This window comes from Martes martes (genome assembly GCF_963455335.1).
Source record: "Martes martes genome assembly, chromosome: 12".
Taxonomy (NCBI): Eukaryota; Metazoa; Chordata; class Mammalia; order Carnivora; family Mustelidae; genus Martes; species Martes martes.
Window position 1 is genome coordinate 25,640,817 of NC_137900.1, and position 17,501 is coordinate 25,658,317.

Here is a 17,501-nt window from a genome sequence, read left to right on the forward strand (position 1 = left end):
TGTAACTGCAAAGAGTTGAGTAAAAATCTCAATAGTGTATATACTATGCTAACAAATTGTTAGGCCAGCAGAATGCATTTCCTTTCGCTGTTCTTGGTTCTCCTTTGATGGAAACAATAACATGAAATCTTGAAGTATCAAGCCATTAAGTAAAAAATCTGAATAAGAAGTCACAAAACTGATTTTTTGACATAAGTTGTTACTGTAGATAACAATGCTATAGTTAATTTAAAAAAAAAAGCAATTCACCTATCAGGAGACTGGTTAAGTCTTTGCTCTGTCTGCTCTAAGATCTTTCAAATGTGGATAAAGTAGCTATCTCAAAGATAGTTTAAAAATGAAATAAGCAGTAAGTAAAATACAGAAAGGATAATTTTTTTCCCTAATTAAATTATATTATTTCGATGTAACCTAGACTTCCTGTGGTGATCATTTGGGAATATATACAAACACTGAATCATTACATTGTACACCTGAAACTAACACTATGTCAAATAGAGTTCAATTTTTAAAATGGCAATACTTCAGGGGTGCCTGGGTGGTTCAGTGGGTTAAAGCCTCTGCCTTCAGCTCAGGTCATGATCCTAGGGTCCTGGGATCGAGCCCCACATGGGGTTCTTTGCTCAGCAGGAAGCCTGCTCCCCCCACACCCCGCCGCCTACTTGTGATCTCTGTCTGTCAAATAAATAAATAAAATCTTAAAAAAAAAAGGCAATACTTCAATTTTTATCAACTCCTTACTATATTCAAAAACTTCATGATACCCACTATAGTCTATAAAGGATATATACTATAGTGACTACCAATGACTCCCCATTATGACTTCCCTCAGTAATGACTTTTTAAAAAATTCCTCATCCAGCACCTCACCTTTCCACTTCCTCTGCCAAACACCCACCATCTTTTATTTTTTCATTTTTTTTAAGATTTTATTTATTTATTTGACAGAGAGAGATCACAAGTAGGCAGAGAGGCAGGTGGAGAGAGACAGAGAAGCAGGCTCCCCACGGAGCAGAGAGCCCAGTGTGGGGCTTGATCCCAGGACCCTGAGATCATGACCTGAGCCGAAGGCAGAGGCTCAAGCCACTGAGCCACCCAGGCGCCCCTACCCACCATCTTTTAAAGCACATTCGAGTCCTTCTCACCTTAGGGAAGTGGCCCCATGCTTTCACTTCTTCTCATTTCCATGCCAAGCACTAAGACTAAAATCGTTAACTCTAGCTACAGATTTTAGACCTAGTTCTTAGCATCTGAATAGTTGACAAAAGGACTTCCATTTGCTGAGTCTAGTCTACAGAGAAATGATCAAAAGTAAATTCCTAACCTGTTCGGTTATCAGACTCTCCAGCAGCTTTATACACAGATCTTAAAGCCACTGTAGAAGATTCTGATCCATAAGGTCTGAGGTTAGGACCTGAGAATCTGATTTCTTTTTTTAAGATTTTATTTATTTATTTGCTAGAGAAAGAGACAGCTAGAGAGGGAACACAAGCATGGGGAGTGGGAGAGGGACAAGCAGGCTCTCCGCTGAGCAGAGAACCTGACACGGGGCTCGATCCCAGGACCCTGAGATCATGACCTGAGCAGAAGGCAGATGCTTAACCAACTGAGCCACCCAGGTGCGCCGAGAATCTGATTTTTTAACAAACCTGGCAGGTGCTCTGATGCAGTACATTTAGCCCTAGTCTCACTTAGGACCAGAGTTTGGGAATCCACTGATCTACAACAGAAACTAGACCAAAGCCAAGAAACACGTGCTCCAGTAGGAAGTCCACTAGTAATCATATTCTCTCTGGACTTCAGTTTTCCTACTGTTGAAATGAGATGACCACCCACTTCTCTCAAAACCATCTTATGGATGAAGTGGGGGGTCATCTCATTAGTAACCCTTTCCACTATAATGCACACAAGTGATTAATACTAATCACTACATATTTAAAACTCCCATTAAAAAACTTGGAACATGAAAAGATAATTCATAAAAGTTACTTCACACACATGCACACACACAGCACAAAGAGTAACAGTATAAAAAATGTTTTCATTATTCAAAAAAGTGAGGATAATAAAGAAAAGTGGTGTGAGTTGTTAGGAGCCTACCTCCTACTCCAGGCCCCAAATTTGGTGCAGATGAACTCTGCCCGGAAGTGCCACTGGCAGCATTAGCACCAGTGCCCCCCACAGTGCTGGTGGTCCCACTGGAAGCTGATGAACTCTGGGAAGCCTGTGGAGCCCATGGATTGGGTAACGGATCTCTATTTTCTGTACGGGAAGGCTGACTACCTTCACCTGAGGATGTATTGCTCACGAGGGAAGCAAATGGATTACCACCAAACTGTAATAAAAGACACAAAATCATAAATAATAAGCTTTTGTTTTAAATAACAGATATGGAACTTTCTTTTAATGAAAACTGTATGCTCCATACCATAAAGGTACCCTTCAATCACACACGTATTTGTGTTAAATCAGGAGCTGCCCTTTGGCCTAAGCCGCAGGGGCCTGCGTTATCACCTGTTCTTGTGCAGCACTCAGCATTGGTTCCTGAATATCTGTATACATGCGCCGTAAAGCATTGTATCCCCCTGGGATGCTTTCTAGGTTGCTCAAGGCTCGGTCCTGGTTTCTCATCATTTCCTGCATCATTGCTGGATTCCTGGCAAGTTCCAATGTCTAAGAAAAAGATATTCATATAAAAAGGCACTTTATAATTACTTTAACTATTAACCAACACACAGCTGATCTGTTTACAAGTTTTCTAATGATGAATTAATAGTCTTTAATAATTAAATCAGAAACTTATTTTCAATAATTCCTGCTGTCACCTCAATCTAACATTCAAGTAACACCAAGAAACACTCTGTTATGAATGAATGCCCATCTCCTGAATCAGATTCTTTTCGCTTCTTAAATCTGCAAAATAACCATTTACAGTGATCTTTAAAATACAGCAGAAAGCTCAAATCTCAAACAATCCAAAGTAGTGTATTGCTGAGTTTTCCTGAATAAATACCAGGATTTCTTTTTGTAGCTTAGCCATCTATAAAAGGCAAGCTCCTTAAGCACAAGAAATTAAGTAAAAACTAAGTATATAATTCTTTAGCTAAATGAACTTAAAGAACTTTCCACATACTTGTCTCATAATATCTGGATTATTCAGCATATGACTAATTTCTGGATTTCTCTGAATCAACTGCTGCATTTGCGGATTGGCCATAATTAACTGCCTCATCAGGTCAGGATTTGACAGCATGCTCTGGACAAAGGGATTCTCCATAATCTGGACCATCATTTCAGGATTGGACATAAGTTGCCGCTGCATCTGGCTCTGTAGTTCAGAGAAGTTAGTAGTATTCAAACCCAAGCTACTCAGACCTGCAAGCCCTCCAAGGCCACCTAAGAAGATAAGGGAAAAGATAAGAAGAAAAGGGAAAAAGATAAGGGATAAATCAAAGTCAGAAATTTTATCATTAATACTACTGTGCTAAAATATGAAAATGCAAAAATAGTGACTCAACAGTCCCATTATGGAAAACCACCTATTTTTAAAGATTTGTCTGAGAGAAGAGAGCATGGGAGAGAGAGGGCACAAGTAAGGGGGAGGAGTAGAGGAGAGGGAGAAGCAGACTCCCCACTGAGGAGAGAGCCTGATGTGGGACTGATCCCAGGGCCCAGAGACCATGACTGGCTGAGCCACCCAGGTGCCCTGAAAAACCATTTTCAAGCACACAGAATTCCTATTACCTTTAAAAAGTAATAGTAAAACTATAATAGTATAACTAAAAAAGGAGTATAACTAAACAGTAAAACTAAAAAAAGTAAAACTCTTCCATTTCTGTAACTATTATCAGCCAAAAATCCACTCACTTTGATATTTAAGTTTAAATAATAAAACCAACTAAATATTTCCTAAGTGGCTCAGTCAGTTAAGTGTCTGCCTTCGGCTCGGGTTATGATCCCAGGGTCCTGGGACTGAGTCCTGCATAGGGCTTCTTGCTCAGGAAGGAGCCTGCTTTTCCCTCTGTCTGCTGCTCCCCCCTTGCTTGTGCTCTCTCACTCTGACAAATACATAAATAAAATCTTTAAAAATATATATTTTAAATATGTATTTCCTATGTGCAGTACAACACAATAGATTTTTGGTCTTTGTCCCAGATTCTGGGCACAGAACTCCTAAAAAGCCTTAGAATTTCCAGAGTGAAGGGAGTGTCTTTTGTTCTACAATACAAGCCCCTTTGAATCACACTTCATTTATGCCAATTATTTACTTAGTGTGAGGCACCTAGACAGCCTCAGGATGGGTGATCACCAAAAAGACAAGTGACAAAAACAGTTGTACTTCTAGCCACCCACCAACCTCCAGAAAGAGGAGGAAAAAGAGCTAGATTAGAGACTGAGCTCTATAAAAATTCTTGAGGAATGAGATTCAGGAAACTTCCACATTGGTGAACACTTATAGATCATGGGAACCCTGCACTCTCCCACACCTCCATTTCTTGCTCTATGCTTCTCTTCCATTTGTTTATTTCTAAAGTGTAACCTTTACAATAAACTGGTAAACATAAACATTTTCCTGAATTTTGTAAGCTGTTCTAGCGAATTATCAAACGTGGAGGAAAACTGTGGGACCCTCCAATGCATAGCCAATGTACAGCCTGCAGGTCAAAAACATGGTCCAATACCTGGACTGGTATCTGAAGGAGAAGCAGTCTTGGCAAACTGAATGACACACTTTTAAAACAATGTGATCGGACACTAACTCCAGGTAGGTACTGTCAGAACTGAACTACTAGACACCGAGATAGTGTTGGAGGATTGGCTGGTGTCACAGAGATACCCTAGAACAGGCCCACTCAAAGAAGAGATAAAAATATGTACTGGATTATACTTTGAAATAATCTTTACCCAGAAGACTAGTTTAAGTTCAGCAAGTAGAATTCACCTATAAAATTTGGTTAGAACAGAGCAGCTGCTGATAAAGGAGAGAAAAGGCCAGGACTTAAAATGGAAACACATGTCTCTTTGGAGGAATTAAGTCATGGGAAAACCTAACAGATCAAAGATGACTGAGTGATTATCATAAAATGTTAACTGTAAAAATTACAGAAGCAACCAAATGCATTCATTCAAGGAAGTAACAGGGAATAACTGCATAGAGAAGAGGTATGGAAAGAGATTTAGTGGGTAAGAGGCAGTAGTTTAAGTAGTTTAAGAAAAGAGTTTTTGTATTTGTTTTCCTTATTTACTGAGCACTTTCTAATAGGCCAGGGACTGTGCTACCCACGCGGGGAATAACCTGAGAAGAAACAAGTACTACACACAGAACTCAATGTAGTGGGAAGGCAGACAAGGAAAACAAATACAGAATCAGTACTCTTATAACAGAAATAGCCACAAGATACTATCGTGATATAGTACCTAAGTGGAATGGCTGCTTTCCATAAGATGACAATGAGTATAGAAAATGAACAGGCTGGCAAGGAATGGGAAGAATTGGAAGAAAGATTTAATAATAAACACAACAAACATTATACAGAAAAGCAAAGAGATAAATATGACTACCGATGTGTTCCTGGAATCACAAAAAATTCATGTTTGACTAGAATGGCAGATAGCAGGGCTCACCAAAAATTCCACATGCGGCCTTTTATTTCTTTTGCAGCTGGACAGGCTCATGTGACTAGTTATGACCAAAGGACTGCAAGAAATGTGTCACTTCTGGCAAAAGTAAGAAGGTCCAGCTTGAGACTCTTAGCTGTCTCTTCTGCCACGTCCCAAGTGGTAGAGCTACACGAAGGCAGGATTCCATTAGCCTGAGTCCCTGAGGACTGACCACGTAGGTGGGGGCTCACTGCAGACTGAAGAAAAAGCTTTGGACCAAGAAATTACGATTTGTGGTAAGACGCTAAGGAGTTTGAGGTTATCTATTACCAAAAGATAGATAACCTAATAAAACTGTTGAGCTTTGTTAAGAAATGAGAATGGAGAGGTAGGCAAAAGCTAAATCAAAGTCTTGACAGATTTTAAGCAGAACAGTCACTTCAGATGTTCTTATTCTAATAACAGTGTGGAAATGACTAGAGTAAACATAACAGATTTTTAAAAGTCAAGGAACTGCATCAAGGCAGTAACAACAGGGAATATTTGCATGGGATGGGATGGAGGAAAGGTACGGAGAGATTTAGTGGGGAACAGGTAGTAGTTTGAGAGGCAAGGTAAGTTTCTGCATTTGTTTTCCTTTGCTTTCTGAAGAGACACACAGGCCGAAGTACTAGAGAACATCAAGACATATCAAAGAGGAGAGCTGAGGGGCGCCTGGGTGGCTCAGTGGGTTAAAGCCTCTGCTTTTGGCTCGGGTCGTGATCCCGGGGTCCTGGGATCGAGCCCCGCATCGGGCTCTCTGCTCAGCAGGGAGCCTGCTTCCCTTCCTCTCTCTCCGCCTGCCTCTCTGCCTACTTGTAATCTCTGCCTGTCAAATAAAAACAAATAAAATCTTTAAAAAAAAAAAAAAAGAGGAGAGCTGAACACAGGACAGGGAGTTCGTAAATGCTATGGTTGAGGTAAAGACTTGAGAGTCATCAAGACACAGGAGGAAGATAATGTCTTTTTTCTTTTTTTTTTTTAAGATTTTATTTATTTATTTGTCAGTTTATTTGTCAGAGAGACAGAGAGAGTGCAGGCAGAAGCAGAGGGAGAAGCAGGCTCCCTGCAGACCAAGGAGCCCGATGCAGGACTTGATTCCAGGACACTGGGATCATGACTTGAGCCGAAGGCAGCCACTTTAACCGAATGAGCCACCCAGGTGTCCCAGAAAATGATATCTTAACAAGAAAAAAGAAAAGGCAATACTCTGGGGAATACCAATCAGAAGAAAAGAAACCCATAAATGAGACCAAAAAAAAAAAAAAAAAAAAAAAAAAAGCCAGAAAACTAACCAGGGAAAAACAGTAATAGGAGTTAAAGGAAGAAAATTTCAAGGATAGACTGGTCAGGACTGAGAAACTTAATTAAAACAAAAATGTGTCCACTAAATTCGACAAGCCAAGAGGTCAATGGTGACCTTATCAAGTGAATTTTCAATGAAGTGATTGGGGGGGGAGAGGGAAACCACAGCAAACTTAGTGAAAGGGAAATAGAGACAGAAAAAGTAAAATGCCTCTTCCAAAAATAGCTAAGAAGAGAAGCAAAGGAAAGGGTGGTGGTGGGAGTCTGTAGCTTTTATACATAGGAGAGGCCTTCATGAGAAGAAGCACCAAAAAAGAATAACGATATGGGGTAAATGGAATAAATGATGAAGAAAAGCAATGGAGATAGGAGGGGATAGGAATGAGACTAGAAATGAAGGAAATGGGGAGATGTATGGCCTCAGACAAATTAACTAAAAGGTTGTCTAGGCTTCAATTTCTTTGCCTATAAAATGAGGGAAGAGGGAAGACCATTTACTTCAACAATACCTTTCATGACTGAACATTTCATACTTATCTCTCTAGACTATTCATGCCAATGATTCTGCCATCTAAAACTTGCCAGAAGAGATACATTTACCCTAAGATCATCCTAGAAAACAAGAGCAGCAAAAATGTAAAAGTTTAAAAAAAAAAAGGAAAAGAAAATGTGAAACCCTGTCATACCCTAAAAGGTATCCAACACAGTTGGCACAGTAGGACTAAATTACTAAAAAACTTTTTCTGAGAGTAAGCAAAGGTATGATCCTTGATATGTGAAAAATGTTCATATTTTTTAAAATGTCTTTGCAAAGTACTATTATATAACTTAACTGAAAGAGGCATCAAACCATTTAGCTATCTAGTTCAGTGTCTGTTAATTTCAGAATACTGTTTTCCCCAAGACCTGCCACAGAATCTCAGTATAAAACTGATAATAAGAAAAGTGGTTTTGGCTGATGTCAGGAGCTCCTTAGCCAATGGACTTGCTCCTAGGCCCCAGCCCTCCACTGAGTTTAAGACACTAATGGAAGTCTGAGTCCCTCGTTTTCAAATCAAGAAAATTACTCAGGGGGTTAGCTTAGCTTATGATCAACAATTAGCTAATCTTCCTTAGATTCAATGATGTTGTAAGTCAGATCAGGTACACATATGCTTACATCTCTTTCATTACTTAAAAAAAAAAGAGCCACCAAGTTATCACTTATTAAATGTAAATGTGAGCTAACAAAGCACATCTGTATTCCCAACTACTTCCTTAATACCTACAATTAAAGAAATAGCTTTAGAAGTAATTATTGTTGTTGTGGAAGTGATTTAGTGTTTAATTCTATCATTTTATCCAAAACCACCCTGGGTGAAAAACAGGTTTTTTCCCTATCCCTGTAAAATAACTAAAGACACTTACCTAAACCAAAAGGGTTGCTAGTGGCAGAACCAGATGTGGAGTTAGTACTAGGAGTTGATGATGTGGTAACGTTGCTTCCACTGGTATTTGTTTGCTGAGCTGAATGATCCTGAGGCCTAGGAAAAATAACCAAATCATGGTGTAAACAGTGGAACTAATTATTTTTAAAAGAACCTCTGAAATTTCCAGAATTCTCAGAAACAAAACTGTAAGTTTTCAGACCAATTCAAATTGTCATAAGGTAAACACCTGAGATAACTAAGCATTAAGAACATAAGTATAAAGAAACATAGAAAAGCCCTATACAAGTTATACTTCAACTGCTCCCCCCCAGTATAGGTATATAAATATTTCACTACAATCATAATGATAATGTAAGATACGGAGATAGGTCACCCCATGGAGGAGAAATCAGTAAGTAATCACACCCATAAAGCTTGACTATATGAGCAATTTTTTATCTACTCCCTTCCAAGTTCTTAAGGATTGGGGGGCAGTTCTACTCAGCCCTCCTGAAATTGTTAAAAGTAAAAAATAAAAAGACGTCATCAAAACCAGACTGAGAAATCAATACTAGTAATAACTTGTATTAATTTAATCCTTAATATTATCTCTAGGTAGGGACGCCTGGGTGGCTCAGTTGGTTGAGTGGCTGCCTTCGGCCCAGGTCATGATCCCAGGGTCCTGGGATCGAGTCCCACATCGGGCTCCTTGCTCAGCAGGGAGCTGGTTTCTCCCTCTGCCTCTGCCTGCCTCTCTGTCTGCCTATGCTCACTCTCTCTGACAAATAAATAAATAAAATCTTTAAAAAAAAAATTATCTCTAGGTAAAAAAACGAGACACTTTTTGGAAACCCCTTCTATCTGATACAAGTTAAGAGTTCTGAATCTCGGGAACCTGGGTGGCTCAGTGGGTTAAAGCCTCTGCTTTCGGCTCAGGTCATGATCCCAGGGTCCCAGGATCGAGTCCCACATCGGGCTCTCTGCTCAGCAGGGAGCCTGCTTCCTCCTCTCCCTCTGCCTGCCTCTCTGCCTACTTGTGATCTCTGTCTGTCAAATAAATAAATAAAATCTTTAAAAAAAAAAAAAAGAGTTCTGAATCTCACTCACTGCTTCTTTCATTGATTCTAAGACGTACATTTTTTTCATCAGAACATTTCTAAAGTCAAGATCTGTCTTACAACTGCTGAGAACCAGTCACCAACTGTCATGCCTATGTATTCTGTAGGACTTCAATTAAATGATTATACCAGACATGCTGTGTTATTTAATAACACATAACATGTCTTCAGGAGGGGCACCTGGGTGGCTCAGTCAGTTAAGCATCAGCCTTCCACTCAGGTCATGATCCAGGGTCCTGGGACTGAGTCCCGCATTAGGCTCTCCGCTCAGCAGGGAGTCTGCTTCTCCCTCTCCCCCTGCCCACCCCACTTGTGCTTGTTCACTCTCACACTCTCTCTCTCAAATAAATAAAATCTTTAAAAAAAAACTGATAAAATGGCTATTCATTTGTAGTTTGCCAAGGAGATGAGACACCTATGAGCTTATCCCAAAATCTCCCTAAAACAAAAAGCATCACTAAAAACACATTAATTTGCTTATTCTGTAATTCAAACAATTCAGAATTATGACTTAATTTAGAAATATGGCTTAATACTGATGAACTCCCTAAAATATCAATGTGTAAGCATCAGCATTACTGAATCATTTGTTTTTTTAACTTGTTATCAACAACAAATAAATGAATTTTAATCTATCTAAATATTAATGGCAGAGAAAGCCATTAAAGCCAAGACCGGTTATTTTTTGTTTTTTTCTTTTTAAAGATCTTATTTATTTATCTGAGAGAGAGGGAGCAGCCTCCCCATTGAGCAAAGAAGCCCAACATGGGGCTCAATCCCACACTCCTGAGCTCATGACCTGAGCAGAAGGCAGATGCTTAAGCAACCGAGTCACCCAGGCACCCAAGACTGTTTTTGTTTGTTTGTTTTTTAAGAAATACAGCTGACTCAGGGCGCCTGGGTGGCTCAGTGGATTAAGCCTCTGCCTTTGGCGCAGGTCATGATCTCAGGGTCCTGGGATTGAGCCCCACATCAGGCTCTCTGCTCAGCAGAGAGTCTGCTTTCCCCCTTTCTCTCTTTCTGCCTGTCTCGCTGCCTACTTGTGATCTCTCTCTCTGTGTCAAATAAATAAATAAAATCTTTAAAAAAAAAAAAAAGAAATACAGCTGACTCTTGAACAACACAGGTCTGAACTACAGATGTCCAATTATACTTCAACTTTTTTTTCAATAAACACAGGACAGTACTATAAATGTATTCTCCTTGTGATTTTTTTTTTAAAGATTTTATTTATTTATTTGTCAAAGAGAGAGAGCGCATGTGCGTGCACAAGCAGGCAGAGGTGAAGAAAGAAGCAGGCTCCCTGCCGAGCAAGGAGCCCGATGCGGAACTTGATCCCAGGACGCTGGGATCATGACCTGAGCCGAAGGCAGTGGCTTAACCAACTGAGCCACCCAGGCTTCCCTCTCCTTACGATTTTCTTAATAACATTTTTCTCTAGCGTGTAGTATTAAAACAGTATATAATACGCATAACATACAAAATATGTTAATCAACTGTTTACATTACCAGCGAGGCTTCCACTCAACAGCAGGCTAGAGTAATTAAGTTTTGAGGGAGTCAAAAGGTATACTTAGATTTTTGACTACATGGCGACTGGTGCTCCTAACTCCTCCATTATTCAAGGGTTAACTGTATAAACACTATAAACTGTATATACATCACATCTAAAGCTCCAGGTCTTCTAAAAACATACCTGTTTTGTGCTCGCTTCGGCAGCACATATACTAAAAACATACCTGTTTTGTGTTTTGATGACAAGGTGAACAGTAAGCCCATCGTGAATTCCATGCTGACTCAAAGTATCTTGATCTTTTAAAATTTTTCCAGCAAATATCAACACAAGTTGGTCAGTATGTGATTTGAAACGTTTAGAAATTTCTTCCTTGAACTAAATAAGATAAAAATAAAATAATTATTACAGGTGTTTGCATACCACCACCTAGTCTAGTTTCTACTAGTACTTCAAAAAGGCCCCTTTTGACAGATACTGCAACAATTCAAACAATATAAAGATACATTTTTTCTGCATCAGTATCTTAATCATGGTGGGAAATGAGTATTAACATTTCACTCATCTTCAACACTAAGGTGTTACTGTAAGTACACATGTCCTATATTCAACTTTCTGTTAAGGCCTGACAACCCATTTCTTCCCAATATCCTTGTTCTTTTTGTGTCAGTGGTGTTAACTATAGTTCAAGCCACACATAGCTGCTACCACATTTACAATAATCTATGCCTCAGCTTTCCATCTCCAGTCCTGCTCCATTCTAGCTGAATACATGTAGAGCCAACCTCATATTCTCAGCCTATTATACCTAGTTCCTCCCCACCTTTTCCTTCAGCCTTAACAAGAAGTATTATCTACACAAACACACATACAGTATTATCGACATGCAAAAATACAGAGCAAAAATCTTTCCTTGAAGGACAGCAGTGAAGGAGTTAGTCAAGTAAACCACAAAGTACAGAGGAAGCACAAGGGCAATTAAAGAAAGCTTTGCAATGAAACCTAAAGAAAGATTAGGAAGCAGCCAAAAAAACCTGAGGAAAGGGTTTCCAGGGACAATAACATGCAAAAACAGAGAAAAGATCTTCATACTATTTTTTAAAAAACCTTATTTATTTAGATCAGTGTTTTTTTCATATCTGTATCACAATCACCTGTATGCTTAGGCTTTACTCCACCCTCCAAATCAGGAAATCTCAGAGTAAACCAAGGAATCTACGTTAACAAACTACCTCAGAGAATCAGTCCAAATTCAGAGAAGAATCACATCCTAAACCACTCTACCCTATGCCCTACAGAAATGGGTCTCAACAGATGAAGGCACTATCACCAAGGGAATGTTTTGGAAATAAAAGGGGGTATGTTTGGTAGGAAGTAGGAAGACACATTAAATAATACCTGAGATTTTATAAAATCTTGCAGAAGGCAGGGAAGGGGAAGTGCAGAGGGATATAAATAAAACAAGACAGACTATATATGTCAATCACTGTTGAAAATGAGAAGTGCATTAAAGGTCATCACACTCTACCTTTGCGTATGAACACTCAGTGTAACCGTTTGTTTTTTAATCAAAAAGATAATGCAAAATTATGTTACAGTAAATATTTTGGAGCTTTCCCATCTGAGCTCTCCCTCCTTTACCTGAAAATATATGACCTTTTTACTGAAGATAACAATTTCCAAACAACTAAAGAAATCTTTGTAAAATACCATTTGATAATATCCTATAGAGGCCAATCAATAATTTAACCATTCTCCTATTACTGACATGACATTTTTTCCTTAGATAGCTACTAGAAATAGCAACAATGTAATGAGCAGCAGAATACATGGTTTTGTATTTTTCTATTTTCATTTTTTTTTTTTTAAGATTTTATTTCTTTGAGAGAGCGAGAGAGGGAGGATGATAGAGGGGTGAGACAGAGCGGGAAGCAGACTCCCTGCTGAGCAGGGAGCCCAACTCAAGAGAATGGAGACTCAATGCCACAATGCTGAGATCAAGATGTGAGCCAAAGTCAGACGTTTAGCCATCTGAGCCACCTAGGTGCCACATAACACTAAGGTTTCCCAGGACTGAATGAGATGTATGTAAAATGCAAGCATCAAACACAATGGAGGTGGTCAATGAATTGTAGCTACTACAATGCCAGCTCTTTTACTCCTCAATAACTCTGAGGTAGATGGGTTATAATCCTATTTCAGAGATAGAAACAAGGACAGGTTCAATAAGTCCCTCTCCATGACAGGCTAATAAACTCCCAGGTTAGGACTACAAGGACCAATCCACCCAGATAAACTATAATCTGTTTTGTATGTAAAACGAGATTAATTTAAATCTAAATGTATTTTCCTAGCCTTAAAGAAAACATTTTCAGCATCTTTAATATCCCTTATATGTCATTCTGAAACAAATGATTTAATTGTCTAACCCGTAATCATATAGCATTTTAGCATATTTTAAGATTTGAAGGTAAAATGCCTTTCTGAAGGTAAAAGAAACACATTTACTCTTACATCCTGTTAAATCCCCACTAAAATAGTAAAGGATTTTTTAATGTTTTATAGAGGTATAACTCACGTACCATACAATTTGCCCATTTAAAGTATACAGTTCAATGGTTTTCAGTATATTCAAAGATACATGCAATCACCACCAGAATTTTAGAACATTTTCATCTTCTCTAAAAGAAACTAATACCCTTTAGCTATTACCTCCCTATTCCCGCATCACTGTAACCCTTAAGAAACCACCAATGTGGGGCACCTGGGTAGCTCAGTTGTTAAGCATCTGCCTTCGGCTCAAGTCACAATCCTGGGGTCCAGGGATCAAACCTCGCATTGGGCTCCCTGCTCAGCGGGAAACCTGCTTCTCCCTCTCCTGCTTGTGTCCCCCTGTCCTCGCTGTGTCTGTCAAATAAATAAATAAAATCTTTAAAAAGAAAAAAGGAAACCACTAATCTACTTTCTACCTCTACAAATTTCCCCCAGGCTTGACATTTCACATAAATGCAATTATATAGTATGTGGTCTTTGTAACTAGCTTCTTTTACTTAGCATAATGCTTCTAAGGTTCACCCATGTTGTAGCATGCATTAGAACTTCCTTACTTTTTATGGCCAAATACTATTCCATGCATGGACATACATTTTGTTTAGCCATTCATCAATTGAAGGATATATGGTTTGTTTCCACCTTTGGGCTCTTAGAAATAATGCTGCTATAAACATTCATATACAAGTTTTGGTGTGGACATAGGTTTTCATTCCTCTTTGGTATATATCTAGATGTAGAATTACTGGGTCATACGTATCTCTTCATTTAACCATTTGAGGAATCACCAAAGTGTTATTCTAAGTGGCTGTACCACTTAGTGGTTATACATTCCCAACCACAACAAGTGATTGTACATTCCCACCAGCAGTATATAATCCACATCCTCACCAATATTTATTATCTGACTTTTTAATTATAGCCATCCTAGTAGTTTTGATTTGCATTCATTCCCCTGATAGCTAATGACACTGAACATCTGTTTATGTGCTTATTTACATATCTTCTTTGGAGAATTTTTTATTCAGATTCCTTGCCCTTTTTTATATTGGTTTGTCTTTTTATTACTGAGTTACAAAACTTCTTTTTTTTTTTAATTTTATTTATTTACGTAATCTCTATACCAACGTGGGGCTTGAACTCACAACCCCAAGATCAAGAGTCATGTGCTCTTCTGACTGAGGCAGCCAGGCACCCCTCAAAAATTCTTTATATATTCCAGATACAAATCTATTCCGGAGATAGGATTAGCAAAAAGAGATGACAAAACAAACTGAGACCTTTTAGTCTCAACTGGAACAAAATTTTAAAGTTGGACATCAGGTGGACACCTGATCAATTAATTTAGCAGACCCAAGAGAACTGAATTCTAAACTAGCAATGCAGAAAGATAATCACTAATTCAATCTCCGGAATCTGTAGAATTCCCAGAAGACTGGGGCTGAGGGAAGGGGGTCATGAGTCGAGAGATGCCTAAGGGCTAAAACAAAGAGGACTACTTGCAAGTCTCAGAAGCAGACATCTCACTTCACACTAAGCAAATACTTGCCCCTCCTCAAACTCGACCAACGGTCAGAGGATTTTTCTTCTCTGGAAAGGGAACAGAGAGTCTGGACTAAAGAACACACAAGGCAAAATGAAAACAAGAGTGTAATACTAAATGAAGAAAATTAAGTAAACACAGACCTACCAGATGCTGAGGCTTTTCCTCCTTCACCCCATATCTATCAAACAACACTGGCAGGAGGCCTTCACCATCGGGCAGGAAGACCATTAATATTATAGTGTCTCCAAGGAGAATCTAACTATCCTAAAAGAAAAATATTTAAAGATATGGATGTAAGAGTTTTTCCCAGGCACCCTAGAATAGTGATACCGAATGGGGGTAGGTGCTTCTATCCCCCCTGGGAAGCATCTGGCAAAGACTGAAGATATTTCTGCTCATCACAACCACTGTCATCGTGGGTAGAGACCAGACATGCTGCTATACCTCCTACAATGCACAGGATAGTCCCAACAACAAAGAACTACCCAATTCAAAGTGGCAATATTGACAAGGTTGCAAAACTGCCCTAGAGCCGTACTTTTCAAAGTACCACCCCCAGATGAGCAGCATTCACCATTACTAGGTTAACTTGGTAGAAATGCAAATTCTCAGCCCCCAACCCAGACCAACCAAATCAGAAATCCCCGGGATGGGGCTCCACAATCTATGGTTTTTAAACAAGCCTCACAGGTAATTTTGCCGCACACTAAAATTTAAGGACCACTGCCTGCTCTAGGTATAACAACAAATGTTCCCCAAAAATGAAGATGATAAAGAAACATATTAAATGTCATCAAAAGAATACAAAATTCTCACACACACAAAATTCTCAACAAACAAGTTGGTAAGGAGGAAAAAGCAGAGAAGAACCCGTAGATGAAAATGAAAATTTTTTTAAGTAGCTCCATGCCCAGCATGGAGCCCAAGGCAGGCCTTCAACTCATGCCTTGAGATCAAGACCTGAGCTGACATCAAGAGCCTGATGCTTAACCAACTGAGCCACCCAGGTACCCTGAAAATGAAATTTTTTAAGTACATATGGAACCCTCACCAAGACGGACCATAAACTGGATAACTGAAAAACCTTGGAAATGTAAAATAATGTAAATATATTCCCTGACAATATTGGAATTATACTAAAAATCAGTACAGAAGATATCGAGAAAATCTGCAAGTTAACAAAATACTTCTAAATAATTCATGGATAAAAAGGAAATCTTGAATAGAAAGAAAGCACTTAGAAAGAAAGCACTTCCAACTAAATGAAAATGAAGCTACGGTATGTCAAAATTTGTGAGATTCAGCTAAACCAATGCCTAGGGAAATTTATAATATTAAAGGCTTATATTTAAGAAGAAAGATCACAATCTGTAATCTAAGTTTTAACCTTTAAAAAGTCAAAGAGCAAATGAAACTCAAGCGAGGAATTAATATTAAAAAAGCAGAAATCAGGGGTGCCTGGGTGACTCAGTGGGTTAAGCCTCTGCTTTTGGCTCAGGTCATGATCTCAGGGTCCTGGGATTGAGCCCCACATCAGGCTCTCTGCTCAGCAGGGAGCCTGCTTCCCCCTCTCTTTCGGCCTGCCTCTCTGCCTACTGTGATCTCTTTGTCAAATAAATAAAATCTTTTAAAAAAAAAGCAGAAATCAACAAAATAAAAACAAAGTAAGAGAAAAATCTTTTAAATTAAGTAAAATTCATTGAAAAAAATCTAGCTAGATTGACCAAGAAAAAACAGCAAGACACAAATTAACAATATTAGAACAACAGAGGGGAAAGACTACAGATTTCATGAACAGTAAAAGGATAAGGGACACTCCACACACATATGTATGTGACCACTTCAATGAAACAAGTCAATTTCTTCAGAGTCAAGCTACCAGAACTCATTCAATCTCTTTTGAAAATACAAGAGGGAAAAGTTCTCAACTCATTTCATGAGGCCAATACCCTGATAACCAAAGCAAGAAAACAAAATAGAAGACAACTACAGACCAATATCCCTCAGAAACACAAACACAGAAATTCTCCACAATCATCCAGCACTATACGGAGAAACAAGAGGCTAAGCCAACATTTGAAAATTAATTTATATCAACAGACAAAAGAAGAAAAACCACACAATCTTATGAGCCAACAGTAAAAAAAGCATGTGACAACATTCATTCATGATGAAAGTCTCAGCAAATTAGGAATTAAAGGGCACTACTTAGACCTGATAAAGTGCATCAAGGAAATATGTGCAGTTAACATCATACTTAATGGTGATTGCTTTCCCACTAAGATCAGGAACAAAGCAATGATATCCACCCTCAACAAGCCACCACCACCACTCTACTCAACACAGTATTCAAAGTCCCAGTCAATGCAACAAGGCAGGAAAAGAAAGAGATAACAGGAAAAGAAAACAAAGAAACAAGA

General features: G+C 38.8%; 1 protein-coding gene across 3 annotated transcripts in view; it reads right to left on the bottom strand.

Annotated features, from left to right (window-relative positions):
- The window catches only part of UBQLN1 (ubiquilin 1), a 51,483-nt gene that overhangs the window by 12,624 nt on the left and 21,358 nt on the right, over window positions 1–17,501 (bottom strand). For 2 of the 3 annotated variants that reach the window (XM_080819867.1, XM_080819868.1), the window contains exons 2-6: window positions 11,212–11,363; window positions 8,353–8,468; window positions 3,134–3,396; window positions 2,515–2,673; window positions 2,101–2,335 (exon numbers count right to left, since the gene is read on the bottom strand). In XM_080819867.1, coding sequence (XP_080675993.1) covers window positions 2,101–2,335; window positions 2,515–2,673; window positions 3,134–3,396; window positions 8,353–8,468; window positions 11,212–11,363 — 925 coding nt within the window. Of the gene's footprint in view, window positions 1–2,100; window positions 2,336–2,514; window positions 2,674–3,133; window positions 3,397–8,352; window positions 8,469–11,211; window positions 11,364–15,225; window positions 15,346–17,501 lie in introns of all 3 variants that reach the window. The other variant, XM_080819869.1, reaches the window with a different exon arrangement.